The 17,389-nt window shown below is 42.9% G+C and overlaps 1 protein-coding gene across 1 annotated transcript in view; it reads right to left on the bottom strand.

Moving 5' to 3' along the window:
* Positions 1-17,389, bottom strand: part of Sccpdh (saccharopine dehydrogenase (putative)) — a 25,026-nt gene extending 7,637 nt beyond the window's left edge. The window contains exons 1-9 of the mRNA XM_052737791.1: positions 17,045-17,389; positions 14,613-14,725; positions 8,452-8,532; positions 4,213-4,342; positions 3,267-3,316; positions 2,657-2,787; positions 1,751-1,868; positions 891-1,010; positions 743-799 (exon numbers count right to left, since the gene is read on the bottom strand). Coding sequence (XP_052593751.1) covers positions 743-799; positions 891-1,010; positions 1,751-1,868; positions 2,657-2,787; positions 3,267-3,316; positions 4,213-4,342; positions 8,452-8,532; positions 14,613-14,725; positions 17,045-17,234 — 990 coding nt within the window. The 5' untranslated portion in view covers positions 17,235-17,389. The remainder of the gene's footprint in view (positions 1-742; positions 800-890; positions 1,011-1,750; positions 1,869-2,656; positions 2,788-3,266; positions 3,317-4,212; positions 4,343-8,451; positions 8,533-14,612; positions 14,726-17,044) is intronic.

Raw genomic sequence — 17,389 nt, 5'->3', positions numbered from 1 at the left:
AAAGGAAAAGAACTTCTAACATACCCTGGATGAACCTTGAGGACCGACAGCTAACAGCAGTAACAGACAAAGAAGAACAAATACTTTGTGATTCCATGTCTATGAAATATCTAGTGATGGCAATAAAACGGCAGTTCCTAGGGGCTGGAGGGACCAGGAGATGAGTGGCTATTTAATGAGCATGTTGCAGTTTTACAAGACAATGCGTTGTGGGGATGGAGGGTGTGGAGGCTGCACAAAAATACAGATGTACTTAAATCCACTTGATAATTAGAAATGATCAGTTTTGCTTTGTGTACTTTATAATAGGTTTTTAAAAAAGGAGACTGGGTCTGAACCAAGGCATGTGAGATACATTTAGAGGAAAATCTATAATGATGCCGTTTATGGTAGGAGAAATTGGTAGTGCCAGCAAACAAGATGGACAATATAGAAGGGAGTTTCAGGAGAAAGGACTCCAGATCTCAGCACACTGAACTTCAAGTCCACAGGATGTGAACTGCTACAGGTGAACAATGGAGATGTGTGCCTGCTAAGAGCTCCGAGGGGAGTGAGCAACAGGGTCCCTGCGGATCTTCAACCTTGAAGGACTAGCAGAGAGGTGAGACCACAGTAGAGCGGGCAGAAAGACACTGGGGGGACACAGACGAGCAGTTATCTCAGGAGCCCCCACCCCCACCCAAGTAACGAAAGTTCAAAAGTGTATTAGGTTAGAGACCCAGACATAAAAAACAACGATTACCTGTTTTTGTGTTGGACCTTGTTTTGAAAAATAACCAAAGGAAAAGAGCCATGGGAACTAAAGAAGACAAAAAACAAACTTAGTGATATTTTCAAGACTTCATGAGAAATATTACTCAAGATCTTATTTTATAAAAAAGCTTACTTACTTTTACAAGAAGGTGTCTTCCAATGCTGAACTTCACAAAGAATAAAAAGAAAAGTCCTGCAAACATCAGCTTAATAACAGAGGTGATGCCTCCCACTGTTACGTAAGCAGCATACTGAACCTGGGTGCACAACACAAAGTCAGGGTATTAATCGAGTACAAAGGATGGTGGCTGTGCTGCTCTTACTCTTTAGTTACCAACACTGAAGGAAGCAGTTTCCATGTGATGACTGCATTTTGTTTTGACAGCTTCTTCAGAACCCAACACTAGGAGCCTATGTTTTAAAGGACCTGTTACAAATGGCAATTAGCTTGCTCTACTTGAACACTAAAGTCCACATAATCTACAATTTCTCTGAGTCTAGTAATAATACTATATAGCCCAGGCTGGCCTTGAACTCATAGAAATTCTCCTGCCTCAACTTCCTGAATGCTGAGATTACAGTCATAAGCCACTACATCTAGTTCACCCTCCACCTTTTAACCTGAGATAGTTTCCTCTTGATGTCTCAGTATGAACAACTCATTCCTTCACCAAAAGGATGTGCTAGTATTCTAGAGGTAGGAAGGAGACCCAAAGGTGGGGGCCAAGACATCTCCAAAAACCACTACAGAAATAGAATTCTAGCAGCTGACACACTAAACAGAGACAGTTGGGTGGTTTTTGTTGATTCTACAGAAGGCCAGATTTAAATCATACACAAGGCTGGTACCATGTTTATGATCTAACCTTATACACATTATTTACTCTTTTTTTAATTTACAAACATGAACATCAAAATTTTAAGATATTAAACATATTGAAGAACTAAAACAAACATGGGCTTACTGTTCATTAATAAATAAGACATGTTTACTTACTGGAGAGTCCCCTAAATTTTCATGTAAGTAACGCTGAGTCCTCTTCACGACAGACATATCAGATCCCAAAAAAGGAATGGAATATGAGTTCAGCTCTCTACAATAGGAAACTGGCCACCTGCAAGACAGAGCCATGAAAATGTTACATTTCCTCTAATTACTACAGTGATCATGACTTTGGCTAATAAATTTCCAAATTAAAAAAATCAGAAACCTTTCTTGGAGTGATTAATAAGGCAAGAGTGCCTTTAGTTCAATGGGTTTCTAATAGTTTTCCTTTGTTCCCCATACCCACTCCATAGTAACAATGACACTCTGTTATTCTTCATACTACTGACACACACGCACACACACACGCACACACACACGCACACGCACACGCACACACACACACGCACGCACACACGCACACACACATGCACAGTGTTGGATCCCATCGGCTTCTCCAGAGACTGACTTCACCACCACTCACCAGCCCAACTCTTCTATCTTATCGGATAATGTTCTCACATATGAGGGTTATTCACATTAATTATGTTAAATGATCACTTTTTGGGGGGCAGGGGTTAGAGACATAATTTCTCTTGTAACCCTGGCTGTCCTGGAACTCACACTGAATAGACCAGGCTGGCCTCAAACTCTGGTCTACAGAGTGAGATCCAGGACAGGCACCAAAACTACACAGAGAAACCCTGTCTCTAAAAACCAAAAAAATAAAATAAAATAAAAATAAAAATAATAAAGTACTTAAACTTAGTATAATATGCTAATTATATTTTCACTTTGAAAATAATTCAGAACTTATCAAAAGTCTCCAAGCTTTTCCTAGTAGAACATTACCAGCCAACCAACAGCAACGCAACACACAGACTAAAGTAGTACAGAACACATTTTAAATTACTCTACCTTCTTTTCAACTTTGAGCCAATAATCGGGACGGGTTTCAGACCTGATGCACTCCGTAGTTTTCTTAAACTACCCTTATCTCCAAAACCGTAAATTGCTGACTTCCAGGTACCATCGTGAATACACAATCCCTAAGAAAACATTTCACAAGTTAAACATGTCTTATGGGTAATACTGAAAGGTAAGATCAAGTAACTTAGAGTTATTACATTTCACCTCCACTTGTGCAAGACATAATCCTGCAATTAATAATTTTGGCATGAATTTTCATGGCTAACTAGGTAGCAATACTACCCATTGCTTGGTTATATTCACCATTTATCCCAACACAAGTCTTTTCTTCTTCCCTTACTTATTCATGCTGACTGGCACTAATGTGACCTTTACTACAGATGGGAGTCTTAGCACTGTGATCACAGTCAGCCACTCTAATGTAGCAAAGTCATTCACTAGCTACACTTTCTAAAACTTATCTTAAATTAAATAGTGACTCTCACACTAAAAAGGACAAATGCATATAAAGATTAGTCTAAATCTTTTTAAGAGCCATGTATCATTGGCAGAGTATTTTTTGTATTAGCTTGAAAAGACAGCCAAGCAGGAAACTGACCTCAGGTCCTGAGTGTATAGTCAGGAAGCTTTCCACTGCAGTCAGAGTACCTAAAGGGATAAGAGACGGGATAAGGTCAAATCAAATAAAACCCAAATCACTCAACCAGGACAAGTAATAAACTATGCCAATCAGGTGGGGGCATTTTTATTAAGCTTACAGCTGGGAAAAAAATCAGAAAATCTGCACAGACAACAGTTTTATTATGTTATTATCCACAGATGAAAACACAGTTAATAAGGCCAGAAGAATTCCCAGAAAGAAGAGGTTAGCATGACTAACTGGTAGTGTTGACAAACTCTCCTGCAGTATTTAAATGAACAAGGCTAAGAATCTTCTCCAGCAAGACAACAGCTTAACCTGCTCATCCTGGAAGGCTCATCACAGCACTCAGGGGAATGATTCTGGCTTAAACATAATTGTTTTCAAGGAATTTTCAATAGTAATTGAAATTTACCGCAAATGTTCAGAAAAAAACACTAAACACTCCTTGTGGTGACTTCTAAAATACTTCAAACATGGGCTGGGAATATGGCTCGGTGGTAGAGCTCTTGCCTAGCATTTGTGAGGCCCTAAGTTCACTTCCCAGCACCACAAAAAAACAAAGACAAAAGAAAATACTTAAAGCTGTTAAAATAAACATACTGGGAGGTGGCGGCACATGCCTTTAATCCCAGCACTTGGGAGGCAGAGACAGGCAGATCTCTGTGAGTTCGAGGCCAGCCTGGGCTACAGGGTGAGTTCCAGGAAAGGCTCCAAAGCTACACAGGGAAACTCTGTCTCAAAAAACAAAAAACAAACAACAACAAAAAAAAGAATAAAAAACATATATCACAGGGCTAGGGATGTAGCTCAGGGTAGAGAGAGTGCTGGCCTAGTCACCATGGCTACAAACACAAAGTCCTTCTGCTATGAGATTTAAGTATTCTTATTGACCAGTAATTACCGTTCATTTGATTTCTGGTGTATAACACTCCTAGATCTGCTGGAATGGAGTCAAAGCCACTGCTTCCAATGATATAAACCCCTTTTTCTGCAGCTTTCTCATGATACTTCGCATGCATTAGCTCCAGAAACTAAAAGATCCAGGACAAAAATGTGAATCAGAGTTTATAGAAACACCTAGACCAATATTAAATGATTTTTCCTAAAACAAAGCCATTAAACTGGAAATGCGAACATGTGGCCTGCAGCACAGTATTACCTGCCCGATGGTTTTCACATATTCTGCAAATACTAACCCCAAGCCACAGTGTGACAGCATGCACAGGGATGCACTCGTCTAACTAATAACTAAAAATGATTATTTCAGGATGCATTTTCACTGTAAACCACTTTTTTTTTTAAGTCAAAAAACTTATCCCAGATTGCATTACCCAGATGAGCTTTCCAGACATTATCTGCACACGGGGTAGGAAAGGGGCTGATAGAGGACAGAAGAACGCCTGTTCAAATCCCTGTCTAAATTGTGTGGAGTTTTGCTTTGCTTTTTTGAGTGCTAGGATGGAACATAGGGCCTGTTATGTTAGGCAAGGGTTCTATTCACTGGACTATATACAGCCTCAGCTACACCAAATTTTAGAACACTTAGATTTATAGAAAAAAAAGATTGGAGAGCTTCCATGTTGACTGAAACTCAGTTTCTGCCATTATTAACACTTTTTATACTGGCATTTGTTAGAAATATGAACCAAAACTGATACCTTAGTAACTAAATCTTCTCCTTTAAAAAAATGATTTTCATTTTGCATGTATGGATGTTTTACCTGCATGTGTGTCTATGTAGCACATGTGTGCAGTGCCCTGGAGGCCAGAAGAGGGCACTGGAACCCCTGGAACTGGAGTTACAGAGGTTGTGAGCAGCCATGCCAGAGCTGGAAACTGAACCCAGGTTTCTGGAAGAGCAACTAGTGCTAACCATTGAGCCATCTCCTCAGCACCCCCCATACACACATGCATAGACATACATACATCTGTGTATAAGGTAAGGTGTTTTGCCTGCATGTGTGCCTGATGCCCATAGATGCCAGAAGAGGGCATCAGATCCCCAGGAACTGGCGTTAGAGTTGTGAGCCACCATGCGGGTGCTGAGAATCAAAGCCGGGTCCTCTGGAAGAAGACCTCTTAACCACTGAGCCGTCTCTCCAGGCCCCCCACCGTGTTAATGGTACTAGGGATCACAGGGCAGGAGCTCTACCACTGGAGCTATTCCCTGTCTTTTGCTCTACTTATTCAGACACAGGGTCTCACTGCTGCCCAGGCTGGTCCTGAGCTCACTCTATCTGAGGCAGATCTTGAACTTTGCTATTCCTGCCTCAATTTACTGAGTAGCTGGGATTACAGGCCTGGCTTAAAGTCCATCCCTAATTTGTTCCTGTAGACAATTTTACCCAATGTCCTTTTTCTGTCCCAAGATCCCTGAATACCACATCACACCCAGATGCTAAGTTTCCTGAGACTCCCTTTGGTAGCAAGTTTTTCATATTTCCCTTGATTTTGACAACCTTGATTGTTTTGAAGAACACAGATCAGCAATTTTATAGATTATCCAGCTACTAGAATTATCTAATGTTTTTCTTAAGATTAAAGTGACTTAGGAAGAAGGATACACCCTATCGACATGCCGTAGTAACTTACAATCCCTCAGTTTACTGTCATGTACACGTGCACGGTGCTGGGAAGGCTGTGTGTCGCTGTGTGTGTGGAGTCAGTTCTCCCCATCCGCCTTCACAGGGATCCAGAGAGCACATGCAGGTCACATGCAGGCTTTGAGTCTAGCACCTCCACCCACTGAGCCATCCTGTCAGCTGGGCTTGCTTGTGTTCACGCCAGCGTTGGACACTTGGCTGAGGCAGTGTTTGCCAGGCTTCTGTGCTGTAGCTATGTTCTCTTCCTGAGGGCAGGGCAGCTATCTTGGTCTCTCTCTCTCTCTCTCTCTCTCTCTCTTTTTTTTTTTTTTTTTTTTTTTTTTTGGTTTTTCGAGACAGGGTTTCTCTGTGTAGCTTTGCGCCTCTCCTGGAACTCACTTGGTAGCCCAGGCTGGCCTCGAACTCACAGAGATCCGCCTGGCTCTGCCTCCCGAGTGCTGGGATTAAAGGCGTGCGCCACCACCGCCCAGCTCTCTCTTTTTTTTTTGTACTGGGGGCTGAACGCAGAGATTTGTGCTTGCCTCCCACTAAGTGAAATTCTCAATCCTTCCTATATCTTCTCATCATTAGTTTTAAACTGGGTTGTTTGTATTTTTATATTTCTATTATTGATATATAATAGTTCTCTGAGGCTAGAGAGATGGCTCAGCAGTTAAGAGCATTGGCTGCTCTCCAAGAGGACCCAGATGCAATTCCCAGCACCTACATGGTAACTCACAAGCATCTGTAACTCCAGTTCCAGAGTATCTGATGCCCTCTTCTGGCCTCCACAGATATCAGGCATGGCACACAAGTAGTACACAGACATGCATGCAGACAAAACATTCATATATGTAAAGTAAAATAATCTTTAAAAATGGTGCTCGGTATATTCTGGACATGTATTGGGGTTTGGGGGAGGTTATGTGTGTTTCTGTTTGTTTGTTGTTCTGGTCTTTACTCAATGCACCTGGGGCCCCAAGAGTGCTATACCTCCTGCACACACTTTATTTCCAAATGTGGAGTCTCAATAAACTCCTCCTTAGGAAGGAGGGCTGAAGGGCAGTTTTGATTGTCAGGATAATTCCTGGTTCTGTACTTGTTTTGTACCAAGGTAAATAAACAGCAGGAGCAGAACTGGGACAAAGGGAACGAGAGAGCAGAGGGGCAAAGTGCAGACCTGTCGGCTTTGACACTACTCTCAGGGTAGGCTACAGAATAACTCACAAGCCGTTCACCATTGTCTACACTCTGGATTGTTTTAAACAACACAGAATTGGTTTTTGTTTAAGCCACGTGTCCTTCCTGCTCTGATAATTCACACTTTCCTAGTCTTTTCCGATCTATAACACAATTGATGATCTCTAAGCATAGATTTTATGTACAGCATGCTGATGACGATCAGTAGACACTACAGAACATAGGAATTTAGTTTCTGAAGGTGGTAGGGGAGTTCAGTGCCTGTTCACACAGGACCCCCACAGTATGGCAGACCAAATCCTACTTCCGTTTACTAGGTGTACGGCTATGAGCAAATTACTTAACCTTCTAAACTTCCATTTCTTCATCTATAAAACATGGAAGAAGAAAAGTACAGATATGTTTTCAAAGAGTTATACAAGGTGCTTAGAACAGTGTCTGGCAAATGGCAAGCATTAAATATAATGAGACCATTTAAATTTAAATATATAATATTTACATTATATAACATACACACACACACACACATATATATATTTTCTGGAGGTTGCTGGGGATTGAACTCAGGGCTCACACATACTAAGTACATCGTCTGCTACTGAGTTGACAACCAAACCCATCATCTCTCACTTAAAATTTTTAAATTGAGAGGATTTTTTTCTTTTTTTTCTGAAATAGGGTTTCACTGTGTAGCCCTGGCTGGCCTGGAACTTGCTATGTAGACCAGGCTGGCCTTGAACTCACACGGATCCTCCTGCTTCCTCTGTTTTGTGTTGTTTTGAGTTAGGGTCTTTTGTAGTTCATGCTGTAGTCCATCTGATCCTCCTGCCTCCACATCCAGAGAGCTAGAATTCAAGGCATGTGCCAGCACACCAGGTTTATGCATTACTGTGAATGGAACCCAAGGTCTGGTGCATGCTAATCACACATTCTACCAACTAAGCTACATCCCCAGCCCAAGTGGAGGGGGTTTTACATTTATTTTCCTGTAATGCCACAAAAGTACATAGTTTTAAAGAGGGAAATTATAATGAAAAAGTTACTAAGAGACAATCTGAGAATTACAACATACTGCATTAATAATTCATCTTACAGCATTCAGTAACATAAAAACCAGCACATCCACACACAATGGAAATAACTAAAGATGTAAAAGAACATTTCAAGAACAATGAAGCTAAGATCTTATCAGTGCTCTTCCTCCAGCTAGGACTAGAACACCAAGAGAATACCAGCTCTAAAAACTAGAAATGCAGCTGTCACCTTCAAAATGCCTACAAAATGGTACGAAATATGCTTGCATTTCGCAGAAAACTCACGAATGGCTAGTTTTGTTTCCTCCTTTTTGATTTACATACCTGAGGCTCCCCACAGACGTCAATACAACTTGTTCCATTTTCAATACACGCTTTAACTACAGGTTCTCCATAAAACCGAAACTGGGGAAATAAAGAAAACCAGTAAGTTATTCTTACTTCACGAGCTTAACTGAGCCAGAGGCCATTGTACAGCTGGGGAAAAGGCTCAGTGTGTAAGCACCTCCCAAACATGCATGAGGACTTGGGTTGAGATCCCCAGAACCCCTGTAAAGGACCTGACGTGGTACTGCGTGTCTGTAATCCATGACATATGTGTATAATCTCCATGCTCCTATGGTGAACTGAAAGGTGACAGGAGAATGTCCGGGAGCCTATGGGCCAGCAAGCCTGGTGTATGCAGTGGCAAAAAGAGACCCTGTTTCAAACAAGGTAGGTTCTTCTCTGACCATAACTGTGCCGTGGTACACACGTACACACACACACACACACACACACACACACGCACAAAGATTTCACAAGCAAAATGCCACTTCACTCTTAGTAGTGTGGTCTTAAGTTATTAAAAATCACATGCTGGGCTGATTAGACAGTTTAGCAGGTAAAAGCACCTCAGTTCAATCCTAGGGACCCACATGGTAGGACAGAATATAACACACAGATAAACTAAGGTAACTAACTGTACTGTACTGCCTCTCACTATCAAAAGGTGCAATGGACTCAGAGGCCTGCATGTTTACCTCTAACTAGAGATGGAACGGAAAGTTTTACAGAAGAAATAATTGACCTGAGTTAGGTACCAAAAGAACAAAGACTTGCATGGAAACGTAAATAAAAGCAAAAATAAAAGCACAGCTATAAAAAATGAGAGCTCCTACTGCTAAAAGCACAAGCTGGCTGGGCCGGAAGTAGTGAGAGATGAACTTGGAAAGAAGCACTGAGGTCGGATGAGGAAGGACCAGGAGTGTTGGTCAGCAGTTTGAACTTCACCTTTACTAGAGTACTCGGGTCTCCCGGAAGACTTTAAAGAGGACACGCGCACTCCCACTCACACAGTCCAGGGACAACAGCACTTCCCTCACAGGCCTGCTCCGAAGACGAGCCAGCAACATTATTATCTTTTCTGTCATTAGCAGCGTCACCCTACATACAATTCTCGGGCTTGAAAACCGGAAGCTTTCTTTCAGCCTACCTCCCTATAAGTCAGCAAGTTTTGTCAAATCTGTCTCCTAAAATATGCCAAGTCCATATTATATTACTTCTCACCTAATTTTCTACACAAAAACCCCAATCGCGCCGGGCGGTGGTGGCGCACGCCTTTAATCCCAGCACTCGGGAGGCAGAGCCAGGCGGATCTCTGTGAGTTCGAGGCCAGCCTGGGCTACCAAGTGAGTTCCAGGACGGGCACAAAGCTACACAGAGAAACCCTGTCTCGAAAAACCAAAAAAAAAAAGAAAAAAAAAAAACCCCAATCGCTTCACAGTATCCAATCTAGCCAATTTTCAAAGGAATATCAAATTATTATTTTATTTTTTAAAGATTTATTTATTTTTATTAAGTATACAGTGTTCTGCCTGTGTGTCAGATCTCATTACAGATGGTTGTGAGCCACCATGTGGTTGCTGGGAGTTTTGAACTCAGGACCTCTGGAAGAGCAGCCGGTGCTCTTAACCAGCCCCCAAATTATTTTTTTAAAATAAAAGTCTGATACAACCTTTCCTTCTTCCTCAGTTATATTAGTTAATCTGCTCAGAATTTTCCCCCAGCTTTCCAGTGCCTACATTATAAAGTCTAAACTTATCTTGTCACAAGTTCTTAAGCATCACGTCACACCACAGCCCCTTAATTCTCACGTTCCAGCAGTTCTAAAGACAACAGAGTGTCACACCCAGTTGTGTTTGTTTCTGCCACCCGGAACCACCTCCTTGCACTCTGCATCTGCTGGGCTAGCTCCCAACACCACAGCCTCAGGCTCACTTCGCATGTCTCAGCTGGTGAGACCCAGCTCTCAGGCTTTACCCACCAATACTAACAAGCCACGTGTAAAGCATTAATAACCACTTAAAAACACTAACACTTCGTCAAGAAAGCGCACATCTTCCTATCGCCACAACACCCCCTCCTTACACTGTTCCATCACACGCTGCCACTTATCCATTGGGGAATCTGAGAAAGTTCCGCTAACTAGGCTCTGTGTTATTATGCTGTTAGGAATTTTTTGTTATAGGACTGCAGAGATGTCAGTGGTTAGAGCACTTGCTGCTCTTATAGAGGACCTGAGTTCAGTTCCCAGTACCCACATCAGGCAGCTTCCAACTGCCTGCAGCTCCAGGGGATCTGACACCCTCTTCTGGCTTCCACAAGAACCTACACACACACATGGTATAGATATGCACATTATATAAAATAAATACAAAGACTTTTCTTCATTAGATCCCTGAGTTTGTACAAGGTAATCAGAGACACTCCGAGTAATAATCTTTGATTTAATCAGGTCTCAACACTCCATGTCCTAAGCCAGTGGGCTCCCAGCTAGGTGTACCCCCACCAGGGGTATACAAAATGATCCACTGAACCTGACAGTAAATATAGGAACTTTTATTCATGCTAATTTGGGGTATGAAAAAATAAAATGTTATTCATAATTGATTTGTATTTATAAATATTCATAAATTGTTATAAGTAATAATTTATTGATAATTGAAATGTGGATTAACTCCTGGGTCATGTCAAGCAGTCAAATACCAAATATAGGATACAAGTGGTATTTTCAGTGGCATGGGAGGGTTCCACACCACCAAGGGGGCCACAGTGACAGACTCGTTCACTTAGCTTTTTCCTCCTACTGCTGCCTAATGCTTGTTTGCTCGTCTAACAGAGAGGAGTGTCTGCTTGAAGCCTCGGCATTTAGAGAGACAGATACAGAGATCTAATACTGAAGACAGATGAATCCGCTGGGTAGGGGGAAAACTGGGAGAAAATTCAAAAACCAAGTAAAGAACAGAGAAAATGAGCCAGTTATGATGACTCACAACTATAATCCTAGCACTCAGAAGCTGAGGCAGGTGGATTACCATGAATTTGAAGACAGCCAAAGCTAATAGTGAGATCCAGGACAGCCTGGAGTTATCAAATAAGATTGTATCTCAAAAATTAAAGGGAAAAAATTAAGAAAAGGCAGAAAGTTCCAGAACAAATGCAGAGAGGTGGTTCAATGAGGACTGAGGTGAGTGCATCTGGCAGGATGAGACCTGAAACAGGGCGGGCAACAGCCTGGCAAGAACTGGTTAGAGGAGGAGGGAGGGAGGCAACAGGAACTCTTCCAAGGAGTCTTCAAAGAGGGACACACAGAAACAGTATAGTTAGAAGGGTTTATGAAATCAAGGGGAGTTTTTTTAAAAAATGAGTGATATAATCACTTAAGTGCTGACAGAAAATCCAACAGGGACCTTACAACCTGAATCACCTGAGGGAATGACTAAATAATTGATGCTGTCACTGTGTGTGGAACTCTCCCATGCCACCATCATCTAATGGCCTCTTCTGGACTGTGAGTATGCACACACACCACCACCACCACCACCACCACATCTTAAAAAGAAAGAATCCAACAAAAATGAAAAATACACCACCCACTAAAGATAAGAAAATATATAATTATAAGCATAAAGCCTTCACATGTTGTGCCCAACAGGCACAAGAATTCTTCCTTGTGACAAGAGATGAAGGCAGAGATCAGGGTGCTACTTGGAGGTACACAGTAAATGAGCAGATCGGGTAGCATGAAGACAAAGATATCAGTTTCGAGGTTCATGGGGAAAAATGGCTCATGTCTAGAACCCTGCAGTCAGGAGAAACTGAGGCTGGATGGTTGTGAATTCGAGGATAATCTGGGCTGCACAGCAATAGCCTTCCAAAGATAAAAAGGAAGGGAGGAGCTGGGAAGTAATCAGCTAAGTGAAGGAACGATCAGAGTGTAAAGGAAGAGTGGTGAACCCTCCGTTTGCCTCAGGGTAGACGAGAACAGCCAAGGGAAAGAAACCGAGATGTTGTGTGGTGCGGGACTCAACACTGTGCTTGTACTGTGTGATTTAACACACATGTTAAATCATGTTCATGTTCAGGTGAGGGATTTCAGTTAGACTATCCAGGGTTGGGGTTTCTCTACAGTACCGAGCAAAGGAGGAAGGTGTTGTTCAGAGTGTTACACTGATCACAGCAATGTGCTTGATAGACCCTAAGCTAGTAACAACGAGAAAAATATAAACAACATTTTAGATGTTTAGTTTTCCAACATATTGCCAATTATGATGGCTTCTTCAGATCAGTAAATACTATCAATGGTTAGCTTGTAAAGGTCAAAAGTTTAAAAGTGACCTTTTTCTTTTCTTTCTTTCTTTTTTTTTTTTTTTGAGACTAGGTTTCTCTGTGTAGCCCTGGCTGTCCTGGAACTCTCCGTAGACCAGGCTGGCCTCAAACTCACAGAGATCTGCTTGCTTCTGCCTCCCGAGTGCTGGGATTAAAGACATGCACCACCACCACCCAGTTTAGAAGTGACCTTTTCATAACCAATATCCAATATAAGGCAAGAGCTGTTTTCCTTTTAAAACACTAAAATAAACTTTAAACTCAACCATTTTTTTTTTTTAAGTCAGGGTCTTGCTAGTTTGAGAAAGAGGCACCTTCAGCCTCCAAAGTGCTGGATTACAAGCATACACCACCACACCCAGATTACCCAACCACTTCTAACCACCTCTGCTGCTGCTCCCTCTGGGTCTGTCTGGCCTGGACCATCCTGCTGCTGGTCCCTTGGCTACTTTTCATCTCAGAAGCTGAAACACTTAAAAAAATGAAATCAGGTCTTCAATGACTCTTGCTCATTTTTAAAAGAAAATCTAGGGCTGGAGAGATGGCTCAGCAGTTAAGAGCACTGGCTGCTCTTCCAGAGGACCCTGGTTCAATTCCCAGCACCCACATGGCAGCTCACAACTGTCTGTGACTTCAGTTCTAGGAGATCTGACACATTCACACCAATGCACATAAAATAAAGTTAAATAAAACTACTTTAGAAAAATAAATAAAATAAATATCTAGTTCCTAACCAGTGTGTAAGAGCCCAGACAACCTAGCTCCTGAGGATTTCCACACACATTCTCTCTCTGCTGGCTCCTAGACCCAGCCACACTCGCTTTTCTCACGTTTTTTCAGTCTTGCCAAGCACAGGCTCATCTGGGACCTCTGTAACTGCTTTTCCCAGGACAGGATTCTTCTCAAATAGTCACCCAGGTTACTCTTTCCCTTCATCCTGATCTCTGTTCAAATGCCAATTCCTCAGAAACATGTCTTGAGAGAGTATGAGGGCTGGTGGCGCACACCTTTAAACTCAGCACTCAGGAGGCAGGGGCAGGTGGAGTTCAAGGCCAGCCTACTCTACAGAGTGAGTTCTAGGACAGCTAGGGCTACACAAAGAGAAACCCTATCTGGCAAAAAAAAAAAAAAAAAAAAAAAGGATAGAGTATGAGAAACTGTTGTGCCAATACCTGCATCTGACTATTCTGTTTCATTTGACTTATCACTCTCTACTATTATAATATTATATTCTTATCTGCCCCACAAAAATGTAAACTCCATACAGAATTTCCTGTCATGATTATGTCCTAGTTGCCTAGAATAGCCTACTTATATAGGGTAGACATTCAATAAATGAATAAATAAATTAATCTGCTTTTAGTTCCTGCCTATGCTGCCTTTGAACATGTTATATAATACTACAAGAATTTGAAAATGTAAAATTAACTTATTTGTTTAGTGTGTATGTGAGTGTGTGTGTGTATGCACACACACATGCTATGGTGTAAGTGTGCAGACCAGAGGACAACTTTGGGGATCACTTCTCTCCTTCCACTGTGCAGGTTTTGGTGACTGAACTCATCTTTCTGGCTCATCAAACATTTTTTTTTTTTTACATTAAAAGGAAGAGGGTAGGGTAGGGGGATCCAATCAGCACATTCTCCAAAGACAGTGTCACAAAAAGCGTGACACTATTTTGGGAGACTTTGGTCATATCAATCAAAAGACTCCCCTACGGAATCAAGCAAGTCCTCTGTCTTCTGCCCGTCTGTTCCTCTGGAACATAAAATGCCAGCTTTTGCTAGAAATGAAAGGATTGTTTGTTCTGATACAAAGAAGGGTTGATTACTTACAGGTCCTACGCAGTTGAGGACAAGCACAGCCTTTTTAGCCATTTCATCAAGTGAGGCTTGATTACTGATATCACAGATTATTATTCCAACTTCAGATGACAGTGTCGGTCTCCCTAAAGTTAAAAAAAGTCATTTCAAGCAAGTCTACATCAATTTGAGACCTTCTAGATCACCTCTTTAGTCAGTGACTGCAAAGTTACTAAATGGACTAACATACTGAAAACTTTCAACCACGAAAACTTTACCATCTAGTCTAGGTGCTGAGTAGATGATTGCTCTGTCTTCCTCTCCAAGATATTTCTCTCACAGAACTAGTTACTAAACAATTATATATGATCCATTATAGGAAGTGGAAGGAGACTGTCAAAAGTCAACACCATGAGAACTAAACAGGACTCAGGCCAATTCACTTTTTTAACATTTTTAAGGATTTATTACATTTTAATTATTTTTTTTGTTTTTCAAGACAGGGTTTCTCTGTGTAACACCTCTGGCTGTCCCAAAACTCGCTCTGTAAACCAGGCTGGCCTCAAACTCACAGAAATCCACTTGCCTCTGCCTCCAAGTGCTGGGATCAAAGGTGTGTGCCTCCACCAACCCCCCCCCCCCCGCTATTATTTTTCTAATGTGTGTGCATCTATATGTATGTATGTATGTGCACTTCAGTGCAGGAGCCCAAGGAGACCAAAGGTATCAGATCTTTCCTGAAGCTGGAGTTACAGGGGATTGTGAGTCACTCAACATGGGTGCTAGGAACTGAATATGGATCCTCGGCAAGAGCAGTACATGCTCTCAACTGCTGAGACATCTCTCCAGCCCTGTGAATTCTTTTTTAAGTAGTCCAGCCTACATAAAATCATTCAAGTGTATAAGGAAATAACTGGAATTAATCGACCCAATAGAGCAATGCAAATCTCCACTGACTCAGGGCATACTCTCCAAAGTCACCTAATTTTGGCAGTGTAGATGGTAAGTAAGTAAGAGGCTATAACTATAGAGCAGTGGTTCTCAACCTTCCTAATGTTGTGATCCTTTAATACAGTTCCTCATGGTGTGGTGACCCCAACCATAAAATTACTTTCATTGCTACTTCATAACTGTAATTTTGCTACTGTTATGAATTGTTATATAAATATTTGTGTTTTCCCATGGTCTCAGATGACCCTCGTGAAAGGGTCATTTGACTCCCAAAGGGGTCCCAACCCACAGGTTGAGAACCACTGCTATAGCACCTCACTGAGGAAGGAAAATGGAAAATGAAAAATTGTATTTTAATAATGACATGTTTTCCAGAAAACATAAATAAACATCCAAAACCTCTCTGCCAACGTTCTGTGTTAGCAGTGGCAGCATTAAGAGTTGTAGGAGAATCTAGCTTGCATGCTATCATCTATGTATAACCACAGAACAAAAGACGGTGTATTCTCACTCTGTGTGTGTGGAGCTGTAAGACTGAACAGAAAGAATGGAGAACAAGTGTGACTTGTCTTAGGTGGAGATTTAGTTGCCAAAGTCCAAGGCTATTGGGTTCTAAGTCAAGTGCTTCCCCCAACTAGAAAGTAGGACGTGTGTGTGTGTGTGTGTGTGTGTGTGTGTGTGTGTGTGTGTGTCCCTTCTCGCTCCCATGTGTGCCCCACAACACTTAGGAGAAGGCCTAGTAAGGAAAATACTACTCAGTAAATGTATGTTGAACAGAAGTCGAAAGAATAAGTAAACAGCCAAAACATAAAAAGCGAGGCGGGAAGGCCACATTTTTATGAAGAATAAGATGACTGCAGGGGGCGTGGCAGTGCTAATGTCAGCATTTGGGAAGATGAAGCAAGGGGATCTCTAGGGCCAGGCCAGCCTACACTGCCTCCAACACCCAAAATCGGGACTGCTGGAGGATTTCTACATGCAAAACCACAAACTAAAAACCAAAAGCACAACAAATAAAAACACCCAGCAGCTAGTGGTATGCACAGCACGTTCGGAAGTGCTGAGATAAACCCCTATCACCAAAATAAACAGATAAATAAGCGCCCTATAATGTGATGAGTACAACTCAAGCTTGCTTTCTTGTTCCCAAACACAAACGCCAACGGACCTCTGAGAAATCGGTATCTTATTCCCCTTTCCGACGGAGAGTACCAAGAACCCTCCAAACCCATCAGAACGACAGAGATGGACCGAGGCGCGCCCAAAGTTCTTATTTCGACGGCGGGGCTCCCCAAACTGGGAGAGAAAAGCCTTTTCATTCTGTCTTTCTTTCATTTAGGGACGGAACAAGGCCCGGCCCGGCCAGGCGTCGGGTCCTCGTCCTCGGGCAGGGCTCGATGCAGCCGCACACGGGAGGGGGAGACACCCACCCATGCCTCGGCGACCTGCGCCCGGTCCAGCCCGGTCCAGCCCGGTCCAGCCCGGCCCTGCCCACCCCGCCGCCGCCGCGTTACCCAGCTTCAGGGCAGCCTTCTCCAGCACTTGCTGCAGCTTCTCCTTGGAGCGGCCCGCCACGGCCCAGGGCAGGCGGGAGCTCTGCTCCAAGGCCACCTGCTCCCGGGCCACCTCCTCCGTCACGAACTGGCCGGTGAAGCCAGAGGCGCCGAACACCACCAGGTGGAAAGGCCTCTGCTCCGTCGCCATGACGAGTCCACAGCGAGCCGCAGCCCGGGGCGGGCTGAGTCCACCGCGCCTGCGCCTCAGGCGGCGACCCCAGTACCGGGCGCAGCAACCGCCGCTGTCCTGGCCGCCGACGTCGTCGTCGCCGCCGCGGCTAGAGCGCCCGGCTCCCTTCGGCC

Source organism: Peromyscus californicus, unplaced genomic scaffold (genome assembly GCF_007827085.1).
Source record: "Peromyscus californicus insignis strain IS unplaced genomic scaffold, ASM782708v3 Scaffold_14__1_contigs__length_90479793_seg_2, whole genome shotgun sequence".
NCBI classification, from domain to species: Eukaryota; Metazoa; Chordata; class Mammalia; order Rodentia; family Cricetidae; genus Peromyscus; species Peromyscus californicus.
This window is presented reverse-complemented; position numbering and strand designations above follow the sequence as displayed.